Source organism: Meriones unguiculatus, chromosome 18, assembly GCF_030254825.1.
Source record: "Meriones unguiculatus strain TT.TT164.6M chromosome 18, Bangor_MerUng_6.1, whole genome shotgun sequence".
Taxonomy (NCBI): Eukaryota; Metazoa; Chordata; class Mammalia; order Rodentia; family Muridae; genus Meriones; species Meriones unguiculatus.
Window position 1 is genome coordinate 72,713,712 of NC_083365.1, and position 26,509 is coordinate 72,740,220.

The window sequence follows — 26,509 nt, forward strand, 5'->3', positions numbered from 1 at the left end:
CTGCCTCAAAGAATGAGGTGGAAGAGCAATGGTTCCTAGCAGCAACCGGAGACACCGGCATGTGCAAGCAAAAGCATGGATAGATGCATGCATACCACATATATGCACAGACTTTAAAAAATGAAGAAAAGAAAAATGAAAGAAACTGATATCTCCATTCAGATTAATTATTACCAGTGTGTTCTGGACATGACAGGACAGCCACCCTTATGAACCTAAAGCAGCTGCGGTTACCTACAGAACCCCACAGAAGATCAAGCCAGCCAACATTCTGACATAGAGGGGAAGGGCTGGAGAGCTCCCACCCCTCGCTGAGGAGCTATGACAGCTGGTGGTTTCAGGAGAAGGAGACTCAATTTCCTTTAAGGGTGTGGCCCCTGGCAGGCCACCATGTGCAGTGGATGGTCCCACACCCACGAGTATATGGGCAGTACAAATTGGACTTGGTGGATTATACAACATATTTTTAAAAGGAACAGGAAAGAAGAAGCAGATGAGAGCTGTGATGGGGTGGAGAGGTTAAAGATGGATTGGGGGAGGAATTAGACAAGGGAATGAAGAGTGAATGTGATCAAAATACATTTAGGTGTACATGTGAAATTATCATTAAAATATTTTTAAATAAACAAACTTATGGGTCAACTGAAACATTCTCCCAGTAGTATTTTTATGGATGGAATCAGATTTTTATATTATTATGACCAAAGATCATGGAGGAGCTGAACAAAGAGATGTTATACCTCACTTTATCCCAAACTATACCTACTTCTGTAGGTTGAATTTTGAGGCTAGTACAGAGAAAGCCCTGCCATCCAAGAGGTAACAATGCGCACATAAAAAATGACTGTAGGAGCTTCTTTCCCCTTTTCCCTTGGGACAAGGGATGCTGACAGGACAATTCTCATGTAGTATGAAACATATTATAATGGATTAGTAAATGTATTTCAAAGTTCAAGAGCTACAGCAATTGTACGAAAAGGAACTGAAATATCATCATTGAACCTGCAAAAGACACACACATAGGACCCTAGAAAACTAACTAACGACATCACAGATGCCTTTCTAATCTCCTCCCAAGGCTCCCCAGAATGACTGATTACTTGGATGCTTCACTTACATGCTACCAATTTCCATTCCGGGTGTTCGGACAAAAGTCTCGGATTATTTTCCTAACCTAGAGTCAGAGCCCACCACCTAAAGCAAAATCTCAGCATGAAATAATATTTCAGAGAAGCTTTTTTTCCAGAAAAACCTTCTCTCATGAAGAACCAGAAAGCTGGCAACTTTTTATCAAAGAGAAGGTTCACTGAAGTTAGGAGAGAATTTTCATCTACTTTCTGCCATGTTCTAAGTTCGCCATGTGGTGTTCCTACCTGCTTGCCCTGGACAAATTGTCGACCTGAGGACAGAGTCTCAGCTGTTTTCTTTGCTTTAATTGTAAAATACCATTCTCTAAGTTAAGGCTTCATTTTAAAAATAAAATATTTTAATATATTCTCTTCAAATTTCTTACATTTCAGCAATATATTTTGATTATATTATTTTCTTCCTGTGGCCTTTTTTCACTGCCCCAAATTTTTATGTACCTCTAGATACACAGAAGTATAAATTTGATATACAAATCAAACTCTACTGATAATAACTCATAAACAAATTTGTTTTAAAGCTATATTTTATAAAATATAATACATGTATAAATATACCATTTATAAAAGATTAAAGACAATTTAAAAACTAATGAGAGGGATATGTATGTTTATTTTTACATACGCAATTAAGTCTTGACTGTAAGAAACAAATCATCTTCAACATTTTTCATTATCAGTTGATACTTTGATTTCATAATTGTCAATTTTGTGACTACTACTTAGTATAAAAGCATACTACAAAAAGGCAGAAGTATGTCTAGGGCTATTACAGAAACTGCTGAAATTTCTGTCCTAATCACACGCTAAAATTAATTAGCAGATTATTTTATGAAACTCAAGTTAGCAACTTAAACAGCAATTTAAAAAATTAAACATTCCATCATGATATAGTCCAAGGATATATTAATTTGTTGCTTCCATGCTGTGGGAAGTAGGAAAATATTAATTTATTTTGTTCTCTGCAATGAAACCACCATGTTTCTCTAAGACCATAAAAATGTAATGTGCAATGAAGACACTAAAATCAGGACACAGGATAGCCTGGAACCGGAGCCATGTCTTAGGCAGCATTCAGCATGTAGCACAGCTTGACACACTGAAAAGTGTGCAGTGTGCTCAGAGCAAGGCCTGCAGCATAGCTGCCAAAAATGCCTCAGAATCATCGCTTGTTTGATTTTGAATCAATTTCTGGTCACTGAACATTCAGAAACCTGGCCCTGTTTCCAATTGTTTGTGCAACGTGAACCCCCCTGGGATTGTGGCTGACAGTTCAGAAAAGCTAGTTTCTCCTAACATCTGGTGATCTTGCACACACAGGTGGTTCTGGAACCAGGTAGAAGGAGGTGCATTTAATCAACTTCCCTGTTCCGTGATCAAGCCTACTTACAAGAATTAAGCACACAAGTTAGAATGCTTTCCTTGAATGCCCGAGGACAGGGTTCAAAGCTCACCATTGTACAAATGACACAGTTTTTAAAATTCCAAAGCTACGGAGCCAAGAAAGATAGTGTGAGTCAACTCACCGCCAGAGACTTCTGTGCTGCTCCCTGAGCTGTGTCAGCAGGTGGTCAATGCATTTATTAGAGTCCATGTATTCCTGCACAAACAGCAAGAGGGATAAAATCTCACTCTAGATACATGCTTCTTCACCGGGAATTACACCTGAAGTTTTCAAAACAATACTGAGGTGTTTATTCTGGTGACATTAGCTTATTTCGTCAGTTTACCACATGAAGTGCAAGGCCACTAAAAAATAAATTCATTGCAGCCTGTGGAGATGGTTTGCTGGGTAAATGAGGTCCTGGGTTCAACTCCCAGAATCCATGTTTAAAGAAATAAATTCAGTTGTGGTGGCCTGTGCTCATAAGCCTGGCTCTGGGGAGATGGAGAGAGATCTCTGAATCCTGCTAGTCAGCCAACACAGAATTGGTGACAGGCCTGTCCCAAAACAAAGTGATGGAGCCTGAAGAAGATAACTGAGGTTGTCTTCTGGCATTCATGAGTGCACACAGATGCCCGGAAATTCATTGCAACAGTCACTATGCTCTATGACGACATCTCTGCCTCTCCAGTAACTGTTTTCCAGAAGGTAATCCTTTCACCCGCTTCCCCAGTTCTTGCAGCCTAGCCTCTATGCTTCACACGTGGCACCATTTGCCCATGGTATCACTTCTCTACCTCATGGGATATAGATTCTATAGGCAAACTTCCAAAGTGTATTTGGGCGTTTTGATTCAGTGAGAAACTCCTCTGACTCACAAAAATGTCAGCGTTTCATACTCATAAGCACTGGAGTTCATGTGTCCTACTGCAAAACATAGGAAGTCATGTCCTTAGAAATACTATGTGTATTTGGAGGCCTTGGTTTTACTGGTCTTGGGATAGTAAGAATAAACTGTGTAGAACATTTTATATGGGTATCATATTCTTTGGATCCATTCACTTTCCATCATCTACTCATATACACATGTGACTTGCAGCTATGTTTGTGTGAGTTTAGTAAAGTAAGGGGCCTCTTGTTCTATGAAGATGTGATGCAAATGAGGACGTATTTTATCCAAAATATGATGCCTCCATTTGTTGAATATCGCATGACTGTAGCTATGCGGGTTTAGCTTCAGGTCTGTTACACTGCTCTACCTGTCTGTGTCTGTGCCAGTGCCGCTCTGCTTTTGTCACTGTGGCTAGGAACTGTATTGAACCTATAGATCACTTTGGTAGTAAGACATTTTCATGTTATCAGTTCTGCCAATCCACAAAAATGTCTTTCCATCTTCTAGTAGCTTCTTGGATGCTTCTTCTCTTAAAGTTTTCAGCATAGAGGTCTTCCCTTCCTTGAGTGTGTGTGTGTGTGTGTGTGTGTGTGTGTGTGTGTGTGTGTGTTTGAGAGAGAGAGAGAGAGAGATTAAATTAGAAAAAAGATAGAGGGGAAGAAGTGACCAAGAGGAAAGGGGAAATGAAATCTGGCAGGACACGTGACATGACAGTAAGCTCGTAGGGAAAAAAGAACCAGGAAGAGAAAGACATTGGGCTGGGGAAGGAAGGTGAGGGAGGAGAAACTAGAACTGTGTCTAACGAGACAAGTGTTTGATATGCCAAAATGAAGCCCATTACCCTGTGATTTTAATGGCTGTTAGAGATTTATTTTTCAGTTATGTGCATGTGTGTGGAGGAGTATGCGCAGGTGAGCGCAGTGTCTGCAGGGGCCAGAGAACAACAGTGGATCCCCTGAAACCAGTCACGGGCAGTGTGCTCCCCCTGTTGGAGGTGGTGGGTGCCAACCTCAGGGTCTCTGCAAAGGAAGGTGTTTTTAACCACTGAGTCATCTTGCTAGCTCCAAACCCAGTACTTTGTATGCCATTTTAAAATTATGTATAAACTCATTTGGGTGAATAAAGTTGTCTTTTAAAAAACTACCTGAAAAAAATAAAAAATTCCTTTCCCACATGAAAATCCTATAGTAAAATCTATTGACTATGAAATCAGAATTTAGAATGTTATTTCTGAATACATGGCCCATAGATGATAGTGTTGCAGTTGGTAACTTGCAAATGTGTAAAATGCTACATGCTGCTGTTTCACTGTGAATATTTTCCCCTTTCCTGCTTGAAGATCTAACCTGAAGTTCTCTGCTTCTCCAGTACATGGGTAGAGACAGAATTGTATTCAGTGGTTTCAACATTAAAGGTGTGGGGGAAACTGCTGTTTTATTACTATACCTTTTGGGATTTACGAGGAGCTTTGGTTAATATTGATATTCCTCTCTCTGAAGTAAAGATTCATTATTAAATTACATAATCTATTATAATCTATCACTTCTTCAGGGATATTAACTTCATAGGAAGATGGTTACAGTGAAGAGTTCAGCTGAAGCCACTAGAAGATTCCAGGCCTGAGCCCCTGACCTTGGATCTACCCACGGAGACATGCAGGTGCCTTACGTTTCCAAAAACGTTTTAGCACATAAAACTGATGCATTTTCAGGGTGTGGTAAGTCTCTGTGGAAACATTTATTACTTAGCTATTACAGGTCTGCAGCAGATAATCGGGTCATAAGCCTGATGAACCACTCTGCCTTTTTCAGATGACCACAGAGTCATCCTTAAATCAACAGTCTCAACCTGTTTGTCATACCCCCCTTGGAGTCCCACGGTGGTCTGAATAAAAATGACCTCCAACGGCCCATAAGGAGCAGCATATTAAAAGGTGTGGCCTTGGAGAAAGTGGCCACTGGGCAGGCTTTGAGGTCTCAGATGCTCAAGCTAGACCTAGTGTGGCTCAGTCTTTTCTGACTGCCTGCAGATCAAGATGTAGAACTCTCCGTTCCTTCTCCAGCACCATGTCTGCCTGCAGGCCACCACGCCTCCTGCCATGATGGTAATGGACTAAACCTCTGAACTGTAAGTCGGCCCCAATTAAATGTTTTCCTTATAAGAGTTGGCATGGTCATAGTGTCTCTTCACAGCAATAAAGCCCTAAATAAGACAGGTCACATACCAGTTATCCTGCATATCAGATTTATACATATACGTTATGATTTATGATAGTATAAAAATTACAGTTAAGAAGTAGCAATGAAATAATTTTATGTTTTGGGGTCTCCACAATACAAGAAACTATATGAAATGGTCACAGCTTTAGGAAGGTTGAGAACCACTGCCATAAATAAAATAGTGGGAGTTTTGAAATTGAAGCAGAGAAGAGATCCTTGCATATACATGTTTATTGCTGCCAAGATATGAAATCATAACAAATTCCCACTAGTAGATGAAAGGATGAAGAAAATGTTACACACACACACACACGGAAGGGGGCTAAAACAGAAAGGTTATCAGTGGGAATAAAGAAGTCTACAGAAGAAGAACAAGAAAAGAGTCATGGGGCAAAGGCAGACAAATGGGGCCATGAGACCACTAGTGGATTAAAGCATTTGTTGTATAAGCCTGAGAGCTAGAGATTAATCCCTGGAACCCACATAAAATTCTAGATCCAAAGGTGGACATCTGTAGTTCCAGCACTCCTACAATGATATGAAGGCAAAAAAAAAAAAAAAAAAAAAAAGAATACTTATGGTGGCAAAAACAGGAGACACCATGCCTCAGCAAGGTAGAAGAAGAGAACTGGTACCAAAAGTTGACCTCTGACCTCTACAAGTATGATGTAACATATGAATACCCACACTTATACATATATATAAATACAAACAAGAAAATGAGTTAACAATATAAAATAGTGTTATGTTCTGACCTATATATAACCTAGATTTATATGGTAGATGTACACATATATGTATTTACCTACACGTGTGTGTGTGTGTATGTATGTGTGTGTGTGTGAGAGAGAGAGAGAGAGAGAGAGAGAGAGAGAGAGAGACATCAAAGCAGAAGGGGGACTTTCTGAGGTAAGGAAGCCGCACATGAAAAATCAGCTTCGGGGTGAATAATGACAAGGTATATTTGATTATTAAATATAAATGAATATGAAATTTCATGAGATTCAATACTGCATATGTTAATTAAACATTCATGATGACATTTAAAAGTAGAAATCTTCACTGTGGTCGGAAGCTGCAACATGTATGCCTACAGTTTCCATCATTCTGATCAGTACAGATCCTTGTTGGAAAATGTTTGACTTTATCAAACACATCAAGTCTGAAGTATTTTCACCTGAAAAACTAAGCCTAAACATTTATCCCAAGCAGAAGCACATTTCTTTCACTTCTTCCTTTTTTATTCAGTGACCTTTTGAACACTGTGGTGTGCCAAGTAGCATGCCAAACTGTTCAGATACAGCACTGCAAAGAAGATGGTCCCTCCTCCAGGGAGGTTGCTTTGTGTCAAGGGAGAAATAAATAAACGAACAGTTATTTCAACCAGGTCCATGCATGCTACAGGGAAAATTAACAGAAGACAGAAAAGACCAGAAATGAAGACAAACTGATGGTAACATTTATTGTCAACTTGGCAGGCTCTAGAGTCATCTGGGAGACAAGCCTCCAGGCACAGCTGGGGAGCTTGTCTAGATTAGGTTAGGCTCTGGCCGTGCCTCTGAGGAATTATCTAGATTCAATTAATTAAAGTGGTAGAACACTCCCTAAAAGTCGGAGACACCATCCCCTGGGCTGGGATTTAGACTGAACAAAGAGGCTGAGTACTGGTATTCAGCCATCTCTGCTCCCTGACTGTGGATGCAACGTGACAAGATGCCTGCCACTGCGGCTATCGTGACACCTCTGGCACCATGGACCACACCCTTGAACTGTGAGCCAAAACAAACCCTTTTACCCTTCAGTTATTTTTGAGGTAGTTTGCCACAACAAAGGGAAAAGCAGTTAAGACCAAAAGGTCTTATCATGAACTCATGTCTTCATCTCTCTCTTTCTTTCTTTTTTTATTTGTATCTGCTCCCTCATTCCCTCCCAATCCCACCCTCCCTCCCTCATCTCCTCCCTGCCCCTTTCCAAGTGCACTGATGGGGGGGACCTCCTCCCCATTCATCTGACCCTGTTTTATCAGGTATCTTCAGGACTGGCTGCAAAGTCCTCCTTTGTGGCTTAACAGGACTGCTCCTCCCTTGGGGGGTGGGGAGGTCAAAGAGCCAGCCATTGAGTTCCTGTTAGAAATAGTCCTTGTTCCCCTTACTACGGGAAACCAATTGGTTACTGAGCTACCACGGGCTACATCCGAGCAGAGGTTCTAGGTTATATCCATACATGGTCCTTGGTTGAATGTCAGTCTCAGAAAAGACCCTGTGCCCAGGTAGCAGACACGGGGTAAGATGATCAATCCTCATTTAGAAAGACAGATGGGATGTGCATTGAACGTATGACAGGAGTCTATTGCAGAAGGCATCTGAAAGACTCTACCTAGCAGTGCTTCAAAGCAGATACTAAGACTTATAACCAAACCTTCGGCAGAGTACGGGAATCATATGAAAGAAGGGGGAGTTTGTATCTCTCTCATTCTAGGTCTGTCCGTCTGTCGACCGTGTCTCTCCATGTACCAATGGCTGGCCTCAAACTCCCTATGTAGGCCTAGCTAGTCTTGAACTCACAGAGAACCGCTTGGCTCCTGAGTCTTGATTTTAAAGGCATGCACCATCGACCTCAGCCCCGTAGAATCATTTAAAGATGCTGAGAAGAGAGGGCGCCCGAGCACTGAAGGCAATAACGTCAGGTGCTATAAATGTCCAGACGTTTGCTTGGAGCAGAGAGCAGAGGACAGTGAGAGCCAGGAAGATGAACGAGAGCAACAGTGCGGTCTCCAGTGAAGTCAGGCTTAGGTAGGACCGGATGCACACATCCTGAAAAACAGACTAAAGCTCCTACACGGAGTGGTGGTGTTACGATCAGCCCTCGGGGGTTCAAGCGGACAAGTACAGTAAGAGGACTAGAGGGATGGCTCAGTATCTAAGAGCACTCGCAGAGGACGTGAGTTCAGTTCCCAGCGCCCACATGGTGCCTCACAACCACTGGCAACAGCACTTCCCAAAGACCTGACATCCTCTTCTAGTCTCCATGAGCATTATGCAGGCATCAAGTATTACATGCATACACGCAGTCCAAACATACCTGTAACGAAAATAAACCCTAACAAACGAAACAGTCAGGACAAACATCTGACTCAGAGACTCAGGCTCAAATCCTGATTTTGATCTCACTAGCTGCATTCTCTGGGATAAATTATTTAACCTTTCTGTGCCTTAGCCTCTTTGTCTTCGTGAAGGATGAGTGATGCTTAACTTGTGAAGGGGTTGCAAGGACTAGACAGTGAGTGCACACCACAGCTCTCTTCAGCGCACTGCTGCCTCGCTCCTCTTGAAAATCATCGCTCACAAACTGAACGCACCGCCCTTGGTGCCTCCCCTCCAGAGCCTCAAGATGTCTCTGTTTGTAGAGCTTGTGAGTTAAGTTTCCTGGAGAAGCTGAACCTGTGCCAAAGCTCCAGTAGATGTACTGACCTTGGCTGGGCAGACAGCAGTGACTCTGGGAAGAGGAAATACTGTAGGCGCCTTGGGATACCCTGAGCCTCGTAATTACCTGAACTAGTGTATCAGACCTAACGTAGCATTTGGAACTCTTAAGTAAACTTCTTGCGCTGTCTCATCAAGATCAGCACTGGTTCTAAAGCTGAAAACTTATAGGAAGTCATCAGAAGGAGAGATTTCTTCTTGTGGCTGTATTAACCTGTGATGTGTGTGCACGCCTAAGACCTGTGTGTGTGCACATGTGTACTGACCTGCAATGTGTGTCATTATATGTACTGGCCTGTGACAGTTGTGTGTACACATTTGTGTGTGTGTATACTGACATCGGACATGTATGTGTACATTGGCCTGTGATATGTGTGTGTTTGTACTGACCATGGTGTGTCCATGTAGGACAAATGTACATGTCACTGACCTGTGACATGTATGTGTGCACACATGTGTCTGTATTTGTGTGTGTGAGTGATTAGTCATAAATTTTGGTTTGTGATTTTTATTTGATATCTATAACACTACTTGTGTCCTCTGACATATTGGAGTTTGTCCTGCAGGATAATTTTAGTCTATATACATAGGCCATGGTCAGGTACCCTCGACCTTGTACACACAATCGCATTGAGTAAAAGAGAGCCAAGATATTCGGGATGATCGGAAAACTACAGGAATAAAAAAAAAATAAATAGAAGATTTTAAAAACTGAGCAGGATAGGACAACACCTCAAGCGAACTCAATGTCCTCTGTTTGTGTTTCTCTTTCTACAGTTTAAATGCTGCGGGCTACAATACACAGTTAGAGTGCTGAATATTAGCTGTCAAAATGAAGACACAGTCCACAAAGAGGAAACTGTTGCTCCATTTTAGACGATGAGATTAAAAATCCTTCAGTGAAACAATTCTCTCTATATAATCTTAGACCACAATAGCCTCCTTTCTCTTTGCCCTTGCTGGTGTTCTGACGAAAACATTTTGCTAAAGTAAGGATTAAAGAGGCAAGGAGAATCATGTTACAGCAAGTTGGATTTCTATAATATGGTTTTTAAATTTTTCAAAGGTAGAGCATTAAAGAGACATCTGTTCCTTGGCTAAAACTTATGCAAATTTGAATCATTTTAAAGATGTATTTCAGTAAGTTTGCCTTTCACTTAATTCTAACATGTTAGATCAGTCAGTATGAGGCACTGAATGGATTAAAAGTTTAGATACACTGGTGTTGTTGTGTATCTGTGTAAGGAGCATTTGATGAAACGGGTCATTATCTGAAATAGGTCAGTTCTGAGGAAGGCCCATTAGAACGGGATCCTCACAAATGTGAAGCTCTTAGGTATCACTTACTTGGAGTGGAGTTCAAGATGTAACTGTCTGTTAAAGCTTACAGAACTCCAAAAGTGGTCCCCACAATCTCCCTATTTCAATTAGCATAATTTAAGGCTGCAGAGTGTGTGAGATCCTGCCAATGGAATTCCCAATCCACCTCCGGGCAGAGAGGCAACCACAAGGAAGCCAGATGTTAGAGGCAATGGAAACTTTGTAGAGGCAAGAATTTCCACACTTAGGAAATGACTAATACTGTAACAAGAGATATTTCCCTTGAACAAAAATATTTTATCATCTTAATGGAAAGGTACATCTGTACAGCAAAGTTAAAATACTAAACATCCCCATCTTGGGAATGCATGGATGAACATAGTCACAGCCAGGTAAGCGAGAGGAATGTGGGGTAGAGAGATGGCTCAGTAGGCAAGGTGCCTGCTGCATAGCATGAGGCCTGAGTTTTAATCCCAGTACCCGTAGAGAAGGCCAGGCCTGACAGAGCACTCCCATAATCTCAGTGCTGGTAGTGGAGACAAGTGGATCCTGAGGGCTTGCAGCCCATCCAAATGAGCCAAAATGACACGGGCCAGCATCAGTAAGAGAGCCTGTCTCAAACCACAAGGTGGGGAGTGAGAAAAGAAGACACTCAGCATAGACATCTGGCCTCCACACCTGCACCAATGGCTGAATGCACGATTACAGGTGCACACACATGCACACTGCATACACAGTCACCTACGCGTGCACACACCACATACGTTTATATACACATGCATACAAACACACACACGTTAGCTCAACATTCACTGGAATGTGTTCCAATACACATTCTTCCAAGGAGGCCTTTGTGTGTTAAACACTACAAACAAATCAATTCAGGAGCCCCCGCTTTGGCAGGTTAGTCCTGCCTTCATTATCCCTCTACTTGCTGCCTCTAATTTTTTCCCATTCAAGCAATCACAAGCACGCTGCTGCTCACAGCTTGTCACTGCAGCCTCTGTCCAAGCCATGGAGGACCTCTGCAGGACGAGCCCTCACGCTGCCCTTCGGTCTGGATCTTCTGGCTGGTTTCTGCTGCACCTGATGTTTGCAATCAGGTTCTCTCGCTCTGATATTTTCCAGCAGCCTCCGCCCTCTCTCTCTGAGATCCTAAGTCTTTTCTGTCCCCCGTGCTCTCCCCGTATCAGAAGCAAGACTCTACTCTAGGTCCTCTTTCACTTTCTCGTAGGAAATCCCACTGACTTATTTTCCCACCAGCAGTCCAGACACCAGATGCTAGGCTACCTTCTGGAAGTGCGGACCGTAACCGCGAGCGGGTGCCTCTCTGTGTGCTCCCACTCAGCCAAGCTCAGCGGCCTTCACCTCTGTGCGTGCCGGAATCCTCTATAGCACGTAGACCATCAGTCATCCAGAGGTGATTAAATAAATGAATGAGTGGATTAATGAGTTTTGCAAGTCAATAGCATGTCATTTCTCACCATGGCAGACTGTATGTACAAAAAAGTCACCAGAAGGAAATAAATGGCGCTGTTACCAGAGTCCTCATCTCATCTTGATGGAAGCACTTACAGAGCTTTCTATAATTGGAAAGCCTACTTTGGGAGCCCAGCCACTCTGTGTGGACTAATTTGTCTATGGAAAGTTCAAGGACAAATATAAATGCCAATAGTACATCAGAGCAGGCTGGAAATGAGCAACGGGGCCATTGCATGGCTGTACTGCGGTTCCGCAGACATTCTGTTCATGTGAATACGGGATGACAAACCCCATTCCCTCACTACCACTGACCATGGCCCTTAAGCTTCTTGTTATCACTGTCCCTCAAACTATAGCCAGTTATCTTCTAAGTTTATCTCCCAGGACTCCCCAAACCTATCCTCCACTGTAGTGAAGCCAGACTCGGTTTGTTTGTTTGTTTGTTTGTTTTGTTTTGTTTTCTTAAACAAAGCAAGATATAAAATCTTTGCAATCCCACTGTCTGCAATAAGACTTTAGCAGAAACTGCTAACTAAGAGTGATACTCATTGTTCGCCCTGAAGTCAGTTTAATCCCCCTCCACACACACAGATCCTGGATTACTGCGCCCCCTAGGGACGACAGTACTGAATTGCTCCTATTAGGGGTTCTTAATTATTCAGCAGAGTAAGCAATCTGATTCAGTGAGTGTTCCTGGAGCCAGAGCGGCTGTCTCCTGCTCTGAAGAGACCTCTCTGCAGATCACTGGCTTAGAGAACAAGGACTATTTCATCATTAGCCTTATTCCTTATCATTGTACTCTCCAGAAGATGAGTGGCAATGCAAATATGTCCAGAAACAATCATTCTACAAAGGTTTGGGTTTGGTTACAGTTCAACATGCTCCTAGGTTCTTGGGATTAGGTGTCAAGAATAACCTAAAAGTCTGTCCTTTTTCTGATTAAATTGTGTGTGTGTGAGTATGTGTGTGTGTGTGTGTGTGTGTGCATGTGTGTGTGTAGACAGTCCCTCACAGACATGCCACAGGTTTGTCTCCTATTGATTTTATACTTGCTAAGTTGACATCAGCATTAACCACCATGTGACCTTTGCCTTAGACTTTGACAATGCAAATGAGCATCAGAAATTGGACAGTCAGAGAGAGAGAGAGAGAGAGAGAGAGAGAGAGAGAGAGAGAGAACCTTTAGTAATGGTCTCTTTGCCACCAGAACAGACCCCATTGAAGTATTGAGTACTGTTTCCTCAGAACAGCCTTCATTCTAACTTACAGGCTCAGCCAGCTCTGTCAAAGACAAGCACAGCTGTGGAGTCCTGGCCATGCCTCTGAAACTTTTCTCCTTCTGCTTAACTTCCTGGGAATGACATCCGAGGTTGAGGACCAAGTAGCTTCCAGGAGAATCAAATGACCACCATACAGGGTGATGCTAGCATGGCTTCTTCCGACACAAAGGGCTTAGGATACAGATGCCTCATAAATATCACTGGCAAACTTGTTAGAAACAAGAATACTTAGTGTTTTATTCAGCCCCCCACCTGTCTTCAGAGGTGGAGGAGCCAAGAAACATGTGTTTTTACAAAAGTGCTCCAGGTAACTCTGACCTCATTAAACTTCAGGAGACCGTGCTTGGTAAATGCAGAGCTAATGCAAGACCACCCTGCATCCACCCCCCACATTACATGGATGCCCGGCGCCAAGCACTTTCCTCTACCCAAAGGAGACCAAAGATAAACATGATTGTCCCAGCATCTTCTTCCCTGAACTCTGTGGCTTGTTACATGTGGACCAATTTAAGATTATCCTTAGAAGAGCCCCAAGTGTCGTGTGGTCTGAAGTGATTACCACTCCTCTGATTAAAAAGAGCTTTTATTGGCTGTTCCCTGGAGGGCTGATGCCACTAGGAGTAAATAGCCCAGCTCCCCTGTTTGAAAGGCAATTAGAAAACCATTTTGCTCTGACTGTGAGAAGTCTCTCTGACTCAGAAGGAAGGGAGTTTTTTAGCTGCTGAAGGACAAGATGAATTAAATTTGTGATAGGATTTGTAGGAATCTGGACTCTCTCCTACCGGTGAACTGAGGTGGAAATACTGTCGTGCACAACTTTCTGAAGGAGATCTTGTACCTAGAGCCCTCATCTAGGTGCCAAGCCTTCCCCAGAATGAAGGTGATGCTGGAACACATGGGTTCATTCCTACCACCATCTGGCCTCTGCCTGTCTTCTCCCGCCATGCCTGATGAAAACGGTGCCCTCAGCCTCAGCTATATGCCGGCTTCAAAAGAGCATTCTTCTAATTGTCAGGGTCAGCTCCATTGGCTCTCCCAGGGTGCTCCCTGGCCAACACTTACCATCCCCAGAAAACTTGTTAGAACTGTGCCTGACTCTCTGGAATTTCCTCTCCCCTCAAACACCTATGTCTGGATATGGAGGGCCCTTGATATCTGTGCTTGAAAAGCACATCAGGTAATGCCAAGCTCACAAGCATCCACCTTCCCTGCATCCCTTCCTTCCCTGTGCCCAAACAGCCCCTGCCCCTTGCAAGTCACAACCCATTCAAGGCTACAGATAAGTCCCAGCATTCCCAACACCAATTAGCAACACAGTATGCAACGTTTAGTTTTTAAAATCTTGTTTTCAGAACAGCTACAGCTCTGTGTGGCCTAAGTCTTTGCTTCTGATGCCCAAGGCTGAAGATGATCAAAACAGCAGGATCTAGGGCATTACTACACAGGTCCATCTGGACTAGCATTTTCCCTTTGTCACACTTTTTTTTTTTTTAATGTCATGACCATTGTTCATGCGTGTGAGGGCACGCATGTGCCGGAGCATACATATGGAGTCAGAGGATAACCTGTGTTTGTCAGTTCTCTCTGACTACCAAGTGGGCTACCCAGGCGCTCAGGCATGGCTGAGCCATCTCACCAGTCCCATCGCTGCTGTTGCTTTCTGTGTACATCTCTTTGCAAGGCCCCACAAGCTGCTCACCCCATTCCCTGAAAGGGCTGTCTGTGCACTGAGGACCCACACAGGCTCTGCCTAGGCTTTGCGTCAGGACAGCCACAGGGAACTTTCACCAGTCACAGCAGCTCAGCTCTTAAATATTCATACTTAGAGCAACATCTTACACAGTCCTCTCAGACTGGCATTTACCTACCCAGCCCTCTGCCCTCCTCTCCCACTACACACGGAAATCAGCCACATTCAGACACAGCAGATGTGCTAAATCAATTTAGGAAGGCAGTTTTCCTGTGATGAGGGTTGTTAAAGAATCATGGGGAACATCAGGAAATTTATGCAAATATTTGGGGGGATTTGTTCAGAATATGCAAATGTCACATAATTAGTTATCAGGGCTTTTCATGCAAAATTAAATTAGCTGCAATAAGGAATCATACACAAGAATAAGGCTAGTTAGCATGGAAAGAGCTCTCATTTCTGAAACTAAAGGGCTGGAGATTGAGGTAAACTTCAGGTGACCCTAATTTGGCTACCGATATTGTTACTTGTTTCTGGGGGACCAAACAGCCTAGGTTTCTCAGGCTCTGGTAGACATCTGTATGGTTGCCAAGAGCTAGAAATGCCGGTCTGTTTGGGGGACTAGACTGTTTCAACCATCTCCAACAGGAGAGTCAAATTAGCCTCTCATTGTTATGCAAAGACACAACTAGGCAAACAAAACAAAGGCAAACCTCTCTTGATATCTTGAAATCTCTGAAATGCTATGACTGCGGCTCTGTCCCTCTGTCCCAGCCAGCCCAGACAGACAGGTTGGAGAGAAGGGAGATTTCCCACAAATCAGCTTCCAAGACTCTTTGTAACAGTTGCATTTACAGGCTTGGTCCCCACTAACTAAAGGCTGTGTTTGCTTGTCACTGGGAAATAGGGGAATTAGGCCCTGAAGGCCACCTGGCCACTTGAGCTGTAAGCCATCCTTGTTTGCTCAAGGCCGGCAGCATGACTCTCCCAGGGCTCGCACTGGACATGTCCTGGGTAAACTGCACCAGTTCAGCTGTAAACTGTCATGCCACTGAACAGTCCTATGGCCAGGAGGTAATTTTGCTCATCCTTTACCCATGAATTTCTTTCCAGAAGCCTGGTCATCGACCCAGAAACAGGGACAAAATGAAGGAGTTAAAGTCTGCACGGCTTCACTCGGAAGGCCCCAGTCAGCATCAGCCTCCCGCAGGGTAGTTCACTGTCTACCCACACTCTCCCTCATATCTTAAGCTCAGTTCCTGGGGGTTTCGATGGGACAGTCCTGCGACCTGGTGAAGCTCAGTTACAGCCAGGGTTTATACCTGCCCACTCCACTGGGTACTGTGGAGGTTGCAGCTTTGGAAAGCAACAGACACTTCACATTCTGTGTGACAGAGGCGCCCCTGTGCTCCGTCCTGCAGAAAGGAATAGGCATGCACTTGTCATTGCCAGCTCCACATGGAGCTGCTAATGGTTGGTTTGTTCTGACTTAACTCCTCCCAGGCCCCAGAGAAGTACAAAATGATACCAGAAGACACTAACTAGACTCAGAATTTCATGGGCCCAGACATCCAGGGAACGGTCAAAGCACAGGAGAGAGAGGCGCAGGCACAGTAAGTCTCAGACATGTTCTGACCAGAGGCCAGCCCAGTCCCATTTCCAGAATCAGCGATTGTACGTCCCAGCCCTACTCTCCCTACAAAATCTTCTGGTTAGAGAGGAAATAGAAGACTGGGTTAGTGATGTTAATCCTATTTACTCAGAATGCCAGCTCTCGGAATAAAGCAGTTTTAAAGATTCACTTCCTGTCTTCTCATTGTCAGCTATGAATGACAGGCAGTAAGAAACTCGGAGACGCTGCTGGTACATCTTATGCACCTCCATGTTGTCCCAGAGGCCCAAAGAGCACTGCACTGCATACTGTTGCTGGAGAATCCAGGGTTGTATTTCTGCTTTCTGTGAGCATCAAGTACAGAACAGCTGGAGTTTTTAGGGACATCTTCAGTGAACGAAAAAGTCAAAGATGTTCTGAGGCTGAGAGCAAACTTCCTATCTGAGTGCTGCACCGATCTCTTACAAAGAAAAGATGAGCCACAGGATGGAAATCAGAAGGAGTTGGGGCTGGGGCTACAGGACACGCCTGGCTTCTGCTCATGGAAGCGTCTGGTTTCCTGTGGGGCTGGCTACGAAAGTACCTATCTTCTTTTTAACATGACCATATCTGTGCTCTGCCTCAACCTCAGCACAAAGGCCTGAACAAAGACATCATGTTTGACTCTCATTATTATCACACAGCAACCAAAAAGTAACCCCAGCGCTAGTCCCAGTTCCAAAGCAAAACCTTTTCCTTACACCAGTCACTATAGCCAATGTCTTCTCAACGGTACACCTTGTCTAAGGCCAGTATCAAACCTAATTCATAAAAGCTTTAAAGGTCTGTGTTTTTATAATTGACTCCCCCACACACACAACACACACACACACACACACACACACACAAATGGTTCCCCTAAAATTTGCTTGTGTGTTTAATAATTTTTCAAAAATATAAATCTGCTACTGTATCTCATAAGTCAGTGCGTAAAGTGAGGATTAGCCCCTAAGTCCCCATTTCCGTGGAGCCTTTTTACATGTCAGGATTAAGAGAAAATTCAATAGGTTTGATTAAATACAGTCCTTCTAATCTTTAAACACACCAGCGGTTAAGTTGGTGAAAATTTTAGTAGGGCATGCAAAGGATAGTGGCAAAGACAGCAGCCTGTAGCTAGAAGAGATCACCACAGCAGTTTACAGGGAGGCTTGCTCTGACAGCAGTGTCCCACTGCCACTTAGACACAGGTTCAGGAAAGACACGGTGCTTGGGAATTAGCTGCGAGGAAGAGGAAGGTAATTTGTAGTTTACATTTTACATAACACTTTCTCTTCAATCCTCCGTCATAAAATGCACTTTTTGTTTCCTGCCACTAAAATGAGTTTCCATCTCTGTTTTACAGATGAGAAACCCAAGCCCAGAGTTCAGGTAATGACATCAGATGGGGTAGTTCGCAGAAAGCAAGTCTTTCAAGTCCCCCTAAAAAAGTTGAAGCTTACCTTTCCCCACGGTATTCGATGCTCACTGGGAAAAGTCTCACACAAACTGCATCTGAGTATCTGTACTGGGATCAGACCCTGGGATCCGCTCAATCGCGGGGACCTTTGGCCTCAGAGCTCTGCTGCCTTCCTCTTAGGATGAGGAAGGGTGTCCAGATCAGATGCCAGAGTGCCTTAGACAGTGAGTCCCAGGACTCACCTGGAAGGCTTGTTGAAACAGATTGCATCTTGCCCCCAGAGCCCTGATTCAGTGTTAGAAGACAGACATGAGCATTTGCATTCTGACATGTCCTCAGGGGACGAGGATGCTCAGGCTCTGTGCTCAAGGTACTCATTTTCAGAACCACTAAACTAAAAGCACCCCAAATGCCTGTAAGAGTTTAAATACAAAAAGAAAGACTTAATAGTCTTTACATTTAGACCATCCATAAATAACATCAATTTGCTTAGCTAAGGGTATTTAGTTTTTATTAGCATGTGTTAACTCATGTGTATAAGGAATTTTATCATATCTACCCCATTATCTCTCTTTTTTCTTCCTTTCATTTCCACTGATCCCTTCCTCTTCAGAACCATCTCCCTAATTTTATATTTCATGAATTTAATTATCTATTTGGTGAATCGTTTGGCTTCATTATCACTGCTCACAGGATCATGAGTGAAGCACTGTCTAAGAGGGCAGAATCCAAGGAGGGAAAATTATGTCAAAGAGGAAAATCCCAGAATTCCTCTGGGTGATGGCAAGAAGCTTTTGAGCACAGAAAGACAGACTCACAGCTGCAAATGGAAATCCTTGCTTCCAGGCTTCAAACACTCTATCCTTGCTTGTGTACACTCTTAGCCCCAGGGGACTTCCAAATTACATGGCAACTGAAGCTGGAAATGACAGCTTTAAGGAACTTCACTCTTCAAACCGGAAGTGGGGGAGGAGCACTCAAGGCTTGCTGCACAAACAGGTAACCCCCCTCAGGGGCAGGTCTGGGGAATGGCTAAGGCTACCCATCTGGGCCTCCTGCTTTCTCTGAAGCTTGTTTTCTCTCGGGGTCACTGAGAAAAGCTTTCAAAAGACAACAAATATGTTAAAGAATATTTTAAAGCCAGGTCTCTCCTCTCCAGAATGTGTACACAACAGTCCTGTTCGCAAGCAGCTGAGTCACCCTGAGCAGGACTGAAAACTTCTGGAAAGCCTTAACCCCGCTGATGCACCCATGTCTGAGACTCAGGCAAGCACGAGACAGGAGGGAAAACTTGTTGGGGTTTCCACTAAAGCCTTCATGCAATCAGCCTGAAATTAGCCAAAATGAAGAGAAATTCGTACAGGGTTACAGAACCTATACTCAAGTAACCAACATGAGAAAAGGCATGTCAAACCCCGTCCCCCATGTTGGCACTGAACACTCCTTCCTTCGGCAGTCGCTTGCAAGCAGCTGAGCAGCTGGTCTGTGTCTACTCCTTCTCTGCCCTAGTTCATCTCCACACCCCTGGGAGGCAGGGAGCCAGGCCAGCTTTCTCCACCCACGCAGACACACAGCCTCTACATGCCAGGCTCTTTCCCAGCCAGAATGCCAGTAAGGACAAGGGCCAGGGAAAGTGAATAGAAGCCTCATGTCTTCCGGAGTATGTACCCAGCTGTGAGGAGAGAGACCCAAACACGGGTTTGTAAAGACAAGAACACACAGACACACACAATATATACTATATATGCTACCTAATACACATAGATATCAGAAATGCATATAAAAGATTTTATACAGGTATATAAATTATATTTTATGTATGCAAATGCCATATATGGATTTTATAGACAATATGAATTTTTTAATGTATAGATCATATATAAATTTTATGTATTTAAAATACACAGATTCATATTTGTCTGTAACATATATTTTATTTTATATATGTATATAAAATATTTTGTATGTATATCTAGCACATATAGAAATTTTTATGTCTATTACATATATAGATTATAGTTATATATATATAGATTTTATGTGTATATAACATGTAGAGATTTATACATGTATGTAATAGATTTTATATGTATCATATAGATTCTATAACATATTTTACATGTATATAACATATACAGTTACACATATGTATGCATATTCAATGCATAGATAAAAGGCTACAGAGACCTAGAGACTTAAATAGTCTAGCATGGTATTCATTACTCTGAGCAAATGTTTATTATTAAATATATAGTAGTATCACAAACACAAATTTATGCAGACACGGTATGTAAAAGTCACTTTAAGTAAAAATAAAAGCAAAATGAATCCATACGTCAAAAAAAAAATATATATATACAGATTAGACAGCATATAATAAATTCTACCCAAAGGCATGTGGTGGCCCAACTGTTAGAACAAGCTTTTTTTATTTATTTATCTATCTATTTATTATTTATTTATTATAACTTATTCACTTTGTATCCTGACACACCACCCTCCCTAGTGTCCCCCTATGCCCCTTCCCTAGTCCACTGATAGGGGAGGTCCTCCTCCCCTTCTATCTGACCCTAACCTATCAGGTCTCATCAGGGCTGGCTGCATCATCTTCCTCTGTGGCCTGGCAAGGCTGCACTCCCCGAGGGAGAGGTGATCAAAGAGCCTGCCACTGAGTTCATATCAGAGAAAGCCTCTGCTCCCCTTACTAGGGAACCCACTTGGAGACTGAACAGCCTATGAGCTTCATCTGAGCAGGAAGTCTTGGACCCCTCCATGCATGATCCTTGGTTGGAGAGTCTGTCTCTCCAGGCCCCGTTGGGCCCAGGTTTTTTGGCTCTGTTATTCTCCTTGTGGAGTTCCTGTCCCTTCTAGGTCTTTCTATCTCTTTCTTCTTCCATAAGGTTCCCTGTACTCTGCTCAAAGTTTGGCTATGAATCTCAGCATCTCTTTCCCTATCCTGCTGGGTAGAGTCTTTCAGAAGTCCAGTAATCCAATTTAAAAATGGGGTACAGAGCTAAACAGAGAATTCTCAACACAGGAATATCAAATGGCAGAGAAACACTTAAAGAAATGCTCAATGTCCTTAGTCAGCAGGGAAATGCAAATCAAAATCATTCTGAGATTCCATCTCACACCCATCTGAATGGCTAAGATCAAAAACTCAAGGGATGACACATGCTGGAGAGGTTGTGGGGAAAAGGGAATCCTCCTCTATTGCTGGTGGGAATGTAAACTTGTACAACTACTTTGGAAATCACTCTGGTGCTTCTTCAGAAAATTAGGAATAGTGCTTCCTCAAGATCCAGCTATGTCACTCCTGTTTATATAAGCAAAAGATGCTCAACCATACAACAAGGACATTTGCTCAATTATGTTCACATCAGCTTTGTTTGAAATATCCAGAATCTGGAAACAACCTAGACATCCCTCAACCAAGGAATGGATAAAAAATTTTGGTTCATTTATACAATGTAATACTACTAAGCACTTAAAAACAAGGAAATCATGAAATTTTCAGGCAAATGGATGGAACTAGAAAAGATCATCCTGAGTGAGGTATCCCAGAAGCAGAGAGACACACATGGTATATACTCACTTATAAATGAATATTAGACATATAATATAGGATAAATATATTAAAATCTGTAGTCCTAAAGAAGGTAAACAATAAGGAGGACCTAGGGAAGATGCTGAAACCTCATTCAGAAGGGCAAATTGAAACCTCATTCAGAAGGGCAAATAGGATAGACATCAGAAGTAGGAGAAGACAGGGAACAGAACAAGATTTAAAGTGCCCGTCTCCTTTCGAGGCTGAATTCTTTCCATCCCCTCCATGCCACTTCACGCTGCCCAAGAGACTTCAATGATTTCATCACTCTGGTTTCCAGGACTTCTTGTGAACTACACAACCTATTCTCCATCCAAGCTCCCTGATCCTCTGCTTGTCTGGTGCCTGTTTTAGGGAGGTAATGGAGAGGCAGGACCGAAGGAAAGGAAGGTAGCACAACACCCCACAGATCAGAATTTACCAGGTCAGTGAGCTCCTGTGAGAATCACGACACCTGAGGCAATGGAACTGTATTTGCATTTTGTGTTTATGTATGTGGCATATGCGTGTCACGTATGTACACATGTATAGGGGTTGCATGTGCCTATGTATATACCTACAGAGGCCAGAGGGTAATGTCAGGTGTCCTGCTTTATTTCTCCCTGTCTCATTTCCTCAAGAAAGGATCTCTACCTGAACCTGGAGCTAGGGATGACCCCAGCAAGCTCTAGACATCTTGTTGTCTGCCCCCCTGCACACACACCCTTACTTAGCCCTGGGGTTAAAGAGCTGCTCAACGTGCCTAGCTTTTCATGTTGGTGATGGGGACTTAAACTCAGCTCTTCCCAGAAACCGCTGCACCTCTCCTCAGCTCCCTCCCCGGCAATATGTTTTAAGAGAAAAGTGACTTGAAATTCACCTATGCAGAAGCAGAAGTTTGACAGGGGCTGTTTTAGGCTTTTCCCAGCACAGATATGGCTCCTGGAGTCTCCACAACCTGGATTGTCCTCGACAAACTCTGGCAGGAAAGGTGTTAAATATTTAAATGTTTTAAATAATGAACACATAATGGAGACTTGGGAAATCAGACACTGAACTCAATTACAGCGTGTTGGTAACAAGGAATGAAGGGTACTAACTCATCTGGGGAGGGCCGCAGATTCATCTACAAATGACAGATATGTATATAAACATTATCCAAAGGGCAGACTACATACAGGGGCTCTGATCTCATTTGAAATGGGCTGACATTTCAGTCTCATATGAACAGTTCTGAGGTATCATTAAGTGCCGGGAACTTCCAAGGGAAGAACAACTCGCAGTTATCCTTCTAACATGAGAATTTTATTCCCCGAGGAGATCCATAATCCAAGGACAAATGATGAAATACAGCCTTATGTAGAAATACCCTGTGGTAACAATGAGCCTCATATTACAAAGGAGGAGAAAATAGAAAGGAATTCGATTAAATTTAGAGTCTCCTTAAATGTTTCCTTCAACTAAGAATATCAATCACTCATTCTTTCTCCACTAAGCTTCCCGAAGGAGGGGACTGTGGAGGTGGGTCACCATGTATGCTGTTTTATTTGTTCATTTATTTACTTTTTTATTAATTACACTTTATTCATTTTGTATCCCAACTGTAGCTCCCTCCCTCAACCCCTCCCAATCCCACCCTCCTTCCCTCAGCTCCTCCTGTGCCCCTTCCTCAGTCCACTTATAGAGGAGGTCCTCCTCCCCTTCCCTCTGACCCTAGCCTATAAGGTCTCATCAGGACTGGCTGCCTTGATTTCTTCTGTGGCCTGGCAAGGCTGCTCTCTACCCAGGGGGAGGTGATCAAAGAAGCAGCCACTGAGTTCATGCCAGAGACAGTCTCTGTTCCCATTACGAGGGTACCCACTTGGAGACTGAATTGCCACAGGCTACATCTGTGCAGGGGTTCTAGGTTATTTCCATGCATGGTCCTAGGTTGGAGTATCGGTGTTTATTTGTAAGCATGGTGACCTGAGTTCTGTCCTACAGACCCCATATATAAAACAGAGAGGAGGTGGGAGGGAAAGCAGGAGGGAAAGGGCGCATGGTGAAGAAGGGAAAGAGAGGGGAAATGAGGGAAAGAGGGAGGAAGGGAGAGAGGTAGAGGGGAAAGGAGGGAAAGAGTGAATGGGTGAGGGAGGGGTGAGGGTGGGAGGGTGGCAGCCTGACATGGCGCTACATGCCTGTAATCTCAACGCCAGGACAGAAATAGGTGTATCCTTGAGCATCCCTGGCCTGCCAGTCTCTCCAAACAAGTGAGCCACAAAGTCATGGAGAAACTCTTGCTCAAAATTAAGGTGATGGTCAGAGAGATGCCTCCGTAGGTAGAGGCACTGGCCACAAAGCCTGACAACCAGACTTTAATCCCTGGGACCCATAGAGAAAAGACAAAATGTTGTCCTCTGACCTTAACAAGTACATGTATGTGTCTCTGTGGGGGGGGCATGCATGTAAACATATACACATACAAAATAAATAAACGTTATAAAAGGAAAAAATACAAGATATGAGTGATTGAAGACGACACTCAATGTTGACCTCAAGACTCCAAACATACACACATGTGCATGCACAAATGCATACACATACAGACAGAATACTAGTGTACAAGCCTCTTAACTACTGCTTTACCTATGAGTGACTTTTTGCACCACACATTAGTAATTGCAGCTAGAAGTCTTAAGTACAAATATAAGTTCACTTATCATCTCATTTGATGCTCATGCATGTACACGTTAGCAAATACCCTAAAACCAGCTTGTGACTGTGGGCTCCCGCCTGTAATCACTGAACTAGGGAAATTCAGCCAGGATGGAATTTCAAGGTTATCTTTGTCTGTACAGAAAGTTTGGGGCCAACCTGGTTTACATGAGATCCTGTCTCAATAAAAGGGAAAAAGAGAGAGAGATAGAATAACAGGTATAATTATTGTTGACTGAGACAGAATTTTTACACAATAATTGATATCCCTGTGCTGTGCCAGTTAAGACTTGTATCAGTTTTTAGGTTAAATACAAATATTTACAGTCTTTTTCCCCTTTGTACTGGCAAAATATAACAGTTTAAGACACCTTGCTAAAGAGGGTAAAGATGAATAGCAAACAACTGTTGGGTCCCGCCAAAGCTTTCCATTAATGATTAAACAGCACCATCTGATGACTTACTCAACAACCGGAAGACAATAAAGCATAACTAAATCTGTCAATTAGCATTTTCATCTTCCCTCCTGACAGAGCTTAATGGCACCTGTGAAATGCAATTTCTAACCCGGAGCTCTTTGACATTTTCCATTTCCTCCTGCGCTTTCCTGCTGTTGCTCCTGTTCTGACTGAATGAGGTGGTGTGCCCCGGTCCACTGAGGCAGATGCATCACCGTCCGGGAAAGGAAAGCAATTACTGTGTCCACGCTGAATCTCAGGGGCAGCTTGGGGCTTGCTGTTCCACTTAAGTGCATAAACAGCCAACCCAGGACAAGCTTTAAGATGCTGAATCTTAGCAACAGAAGTTGCGCTGCAGGTTGATGTCACCTGAGGTGCCCATTAAAGGGTGAGGAGCTGCCAGACAAGAGAGCCTGCCATTGTCTGCAACTCCCCTGTTAGGGGAGCATGCTTCATTCCCACACACGAAATGACAAGCCGTGGCAAGAAGACACAGCACTGACATTCTGCCACAAAGACTATGGGTCCCCTGGTCTCAGGACAGTGCCTCAGGCATGTTGGGCTATTTCTCAGATGAATTTTCTGCTCATTAAGTCAATGCTATCTTTACAGCTGCCAGCCATTTCTCATTCCCCTCCTAGGAAGCCCTCCTGTGGTACTTTTATGGACCCCTGCCCAGCACTGCCCTCTCTGAAGAATTAAATGAGGAGATGCCAGTTGACAGAGTGAAGGATGTCCCAGGGTCACCTTAAAGTCTCTCTTAAACCTCATATCAGATGGGGCTATCTCAATTGTTGCTAAGCTTTGGACTCAAGTACCCTGACATATGTACTCAATGGTTAACATTTTGTCCTGTATTATTCTCTAATTCCCTTTGGCTTCACTGTAGTAAGGAGATCATCTTAACTACATCATCAAGCACTAAAATGTAGCATGCCACACTAAGTAAATATAAAAAGTGTGGGTTAGCCAGAATCCACAGTGCCTAATGTAACCAGTTAACCAGAACCCAGTTGAATTAAAAATCAAGACTGTAGCATGTAGCGTTACTCTAGTCAAACAGTGAGCATGGAAGCTCTCTGTGAAGTCAATCCTACCAAGTAGCTCCTTCCACCTACGTAGAAAGAGAAGGAAGGAGAGGAGATATTTTCTAGTGTTGTGTAGTAGGACATGTGTGCTTCGTACAGAGGCCAAAGACCAACAATGGGTGTCTTCCTCGACACCATTCCATCTCACTGCTCTGAGACATGGTCTCTTATTGATGCAGAGCTCATTGCTTTCCTGTACCGGCTGGCCAGTTAGTCAAGATAGTGTCATCTTCCTGTTTCTCCAAGTACGAATACAGATGCAAGTGCCATGTCTAGCTTCTTACATGGGGCCTGGGTACACAGCTCAGAATTCCAAACCTGTGTGAACAAAGATCTTCAACAACTGAGCCACATCCCTAGCCCCTCCATCTTATTTATAAGTGTATATACTTACATAATTATATACTTACATATAAATAAGTATATATGTATACTTAAGTATAAATATGATGAGTTTTCACCAGGACAACAGTCTTGTAGGCAATCTATAAGAAAATTGCTATTGCCGTGTTTGTACTTACAGAAAAGTAATTCTACCATATTTAAACATTTTAAGGATTTTGGAGTTAATGATAATACTGTAGGCAGAATTTGCACTGAACATCCGGGATCTCGGCATTTCAGAGCAAAGATCCCCAGAGGTTCTTTTTTCCTGTTATTGCTCAGCCTCCAAGGGAGGACTATGAGCTGTCCCTCTTATCACAGATGGGTGGCCAGAGGCAGGAGTTTAAATGACTTGCCC

The 26,509-nt window shown here is 43.2% G+C and overlaps 1 protein-coding gene across 4 annotated transcripts in view; it reads right to left on the bottom strand.

The window, feature by feature from the left end:
* The window catches only part of Nckap5 (NCK associated protein 5), an 888,867-nt gene that overhangs the window by 597,412 nt on the left and 264,946 nt on the right, over positions 1–26,509 (bottom strand). For 3 of the 4 annotated variants that reach the window (XM_060371848.1, XM_060371850.1, XM_060371846.1), the window contains exon 3: positions 2,672–2,745. The exons of the other annotated variant lie outside the window; for it this stretch is intronic. In XM_060371848.1, the coding sequence (XP_060227831.1) occupies positions 2,672–2,745 (74 nt within the window). The remainder of the gene's footprint in view (positions 1–2,671; positions 2,746–26,509) is intronic. 4 annotated transcript variants of the gene reach the window in all.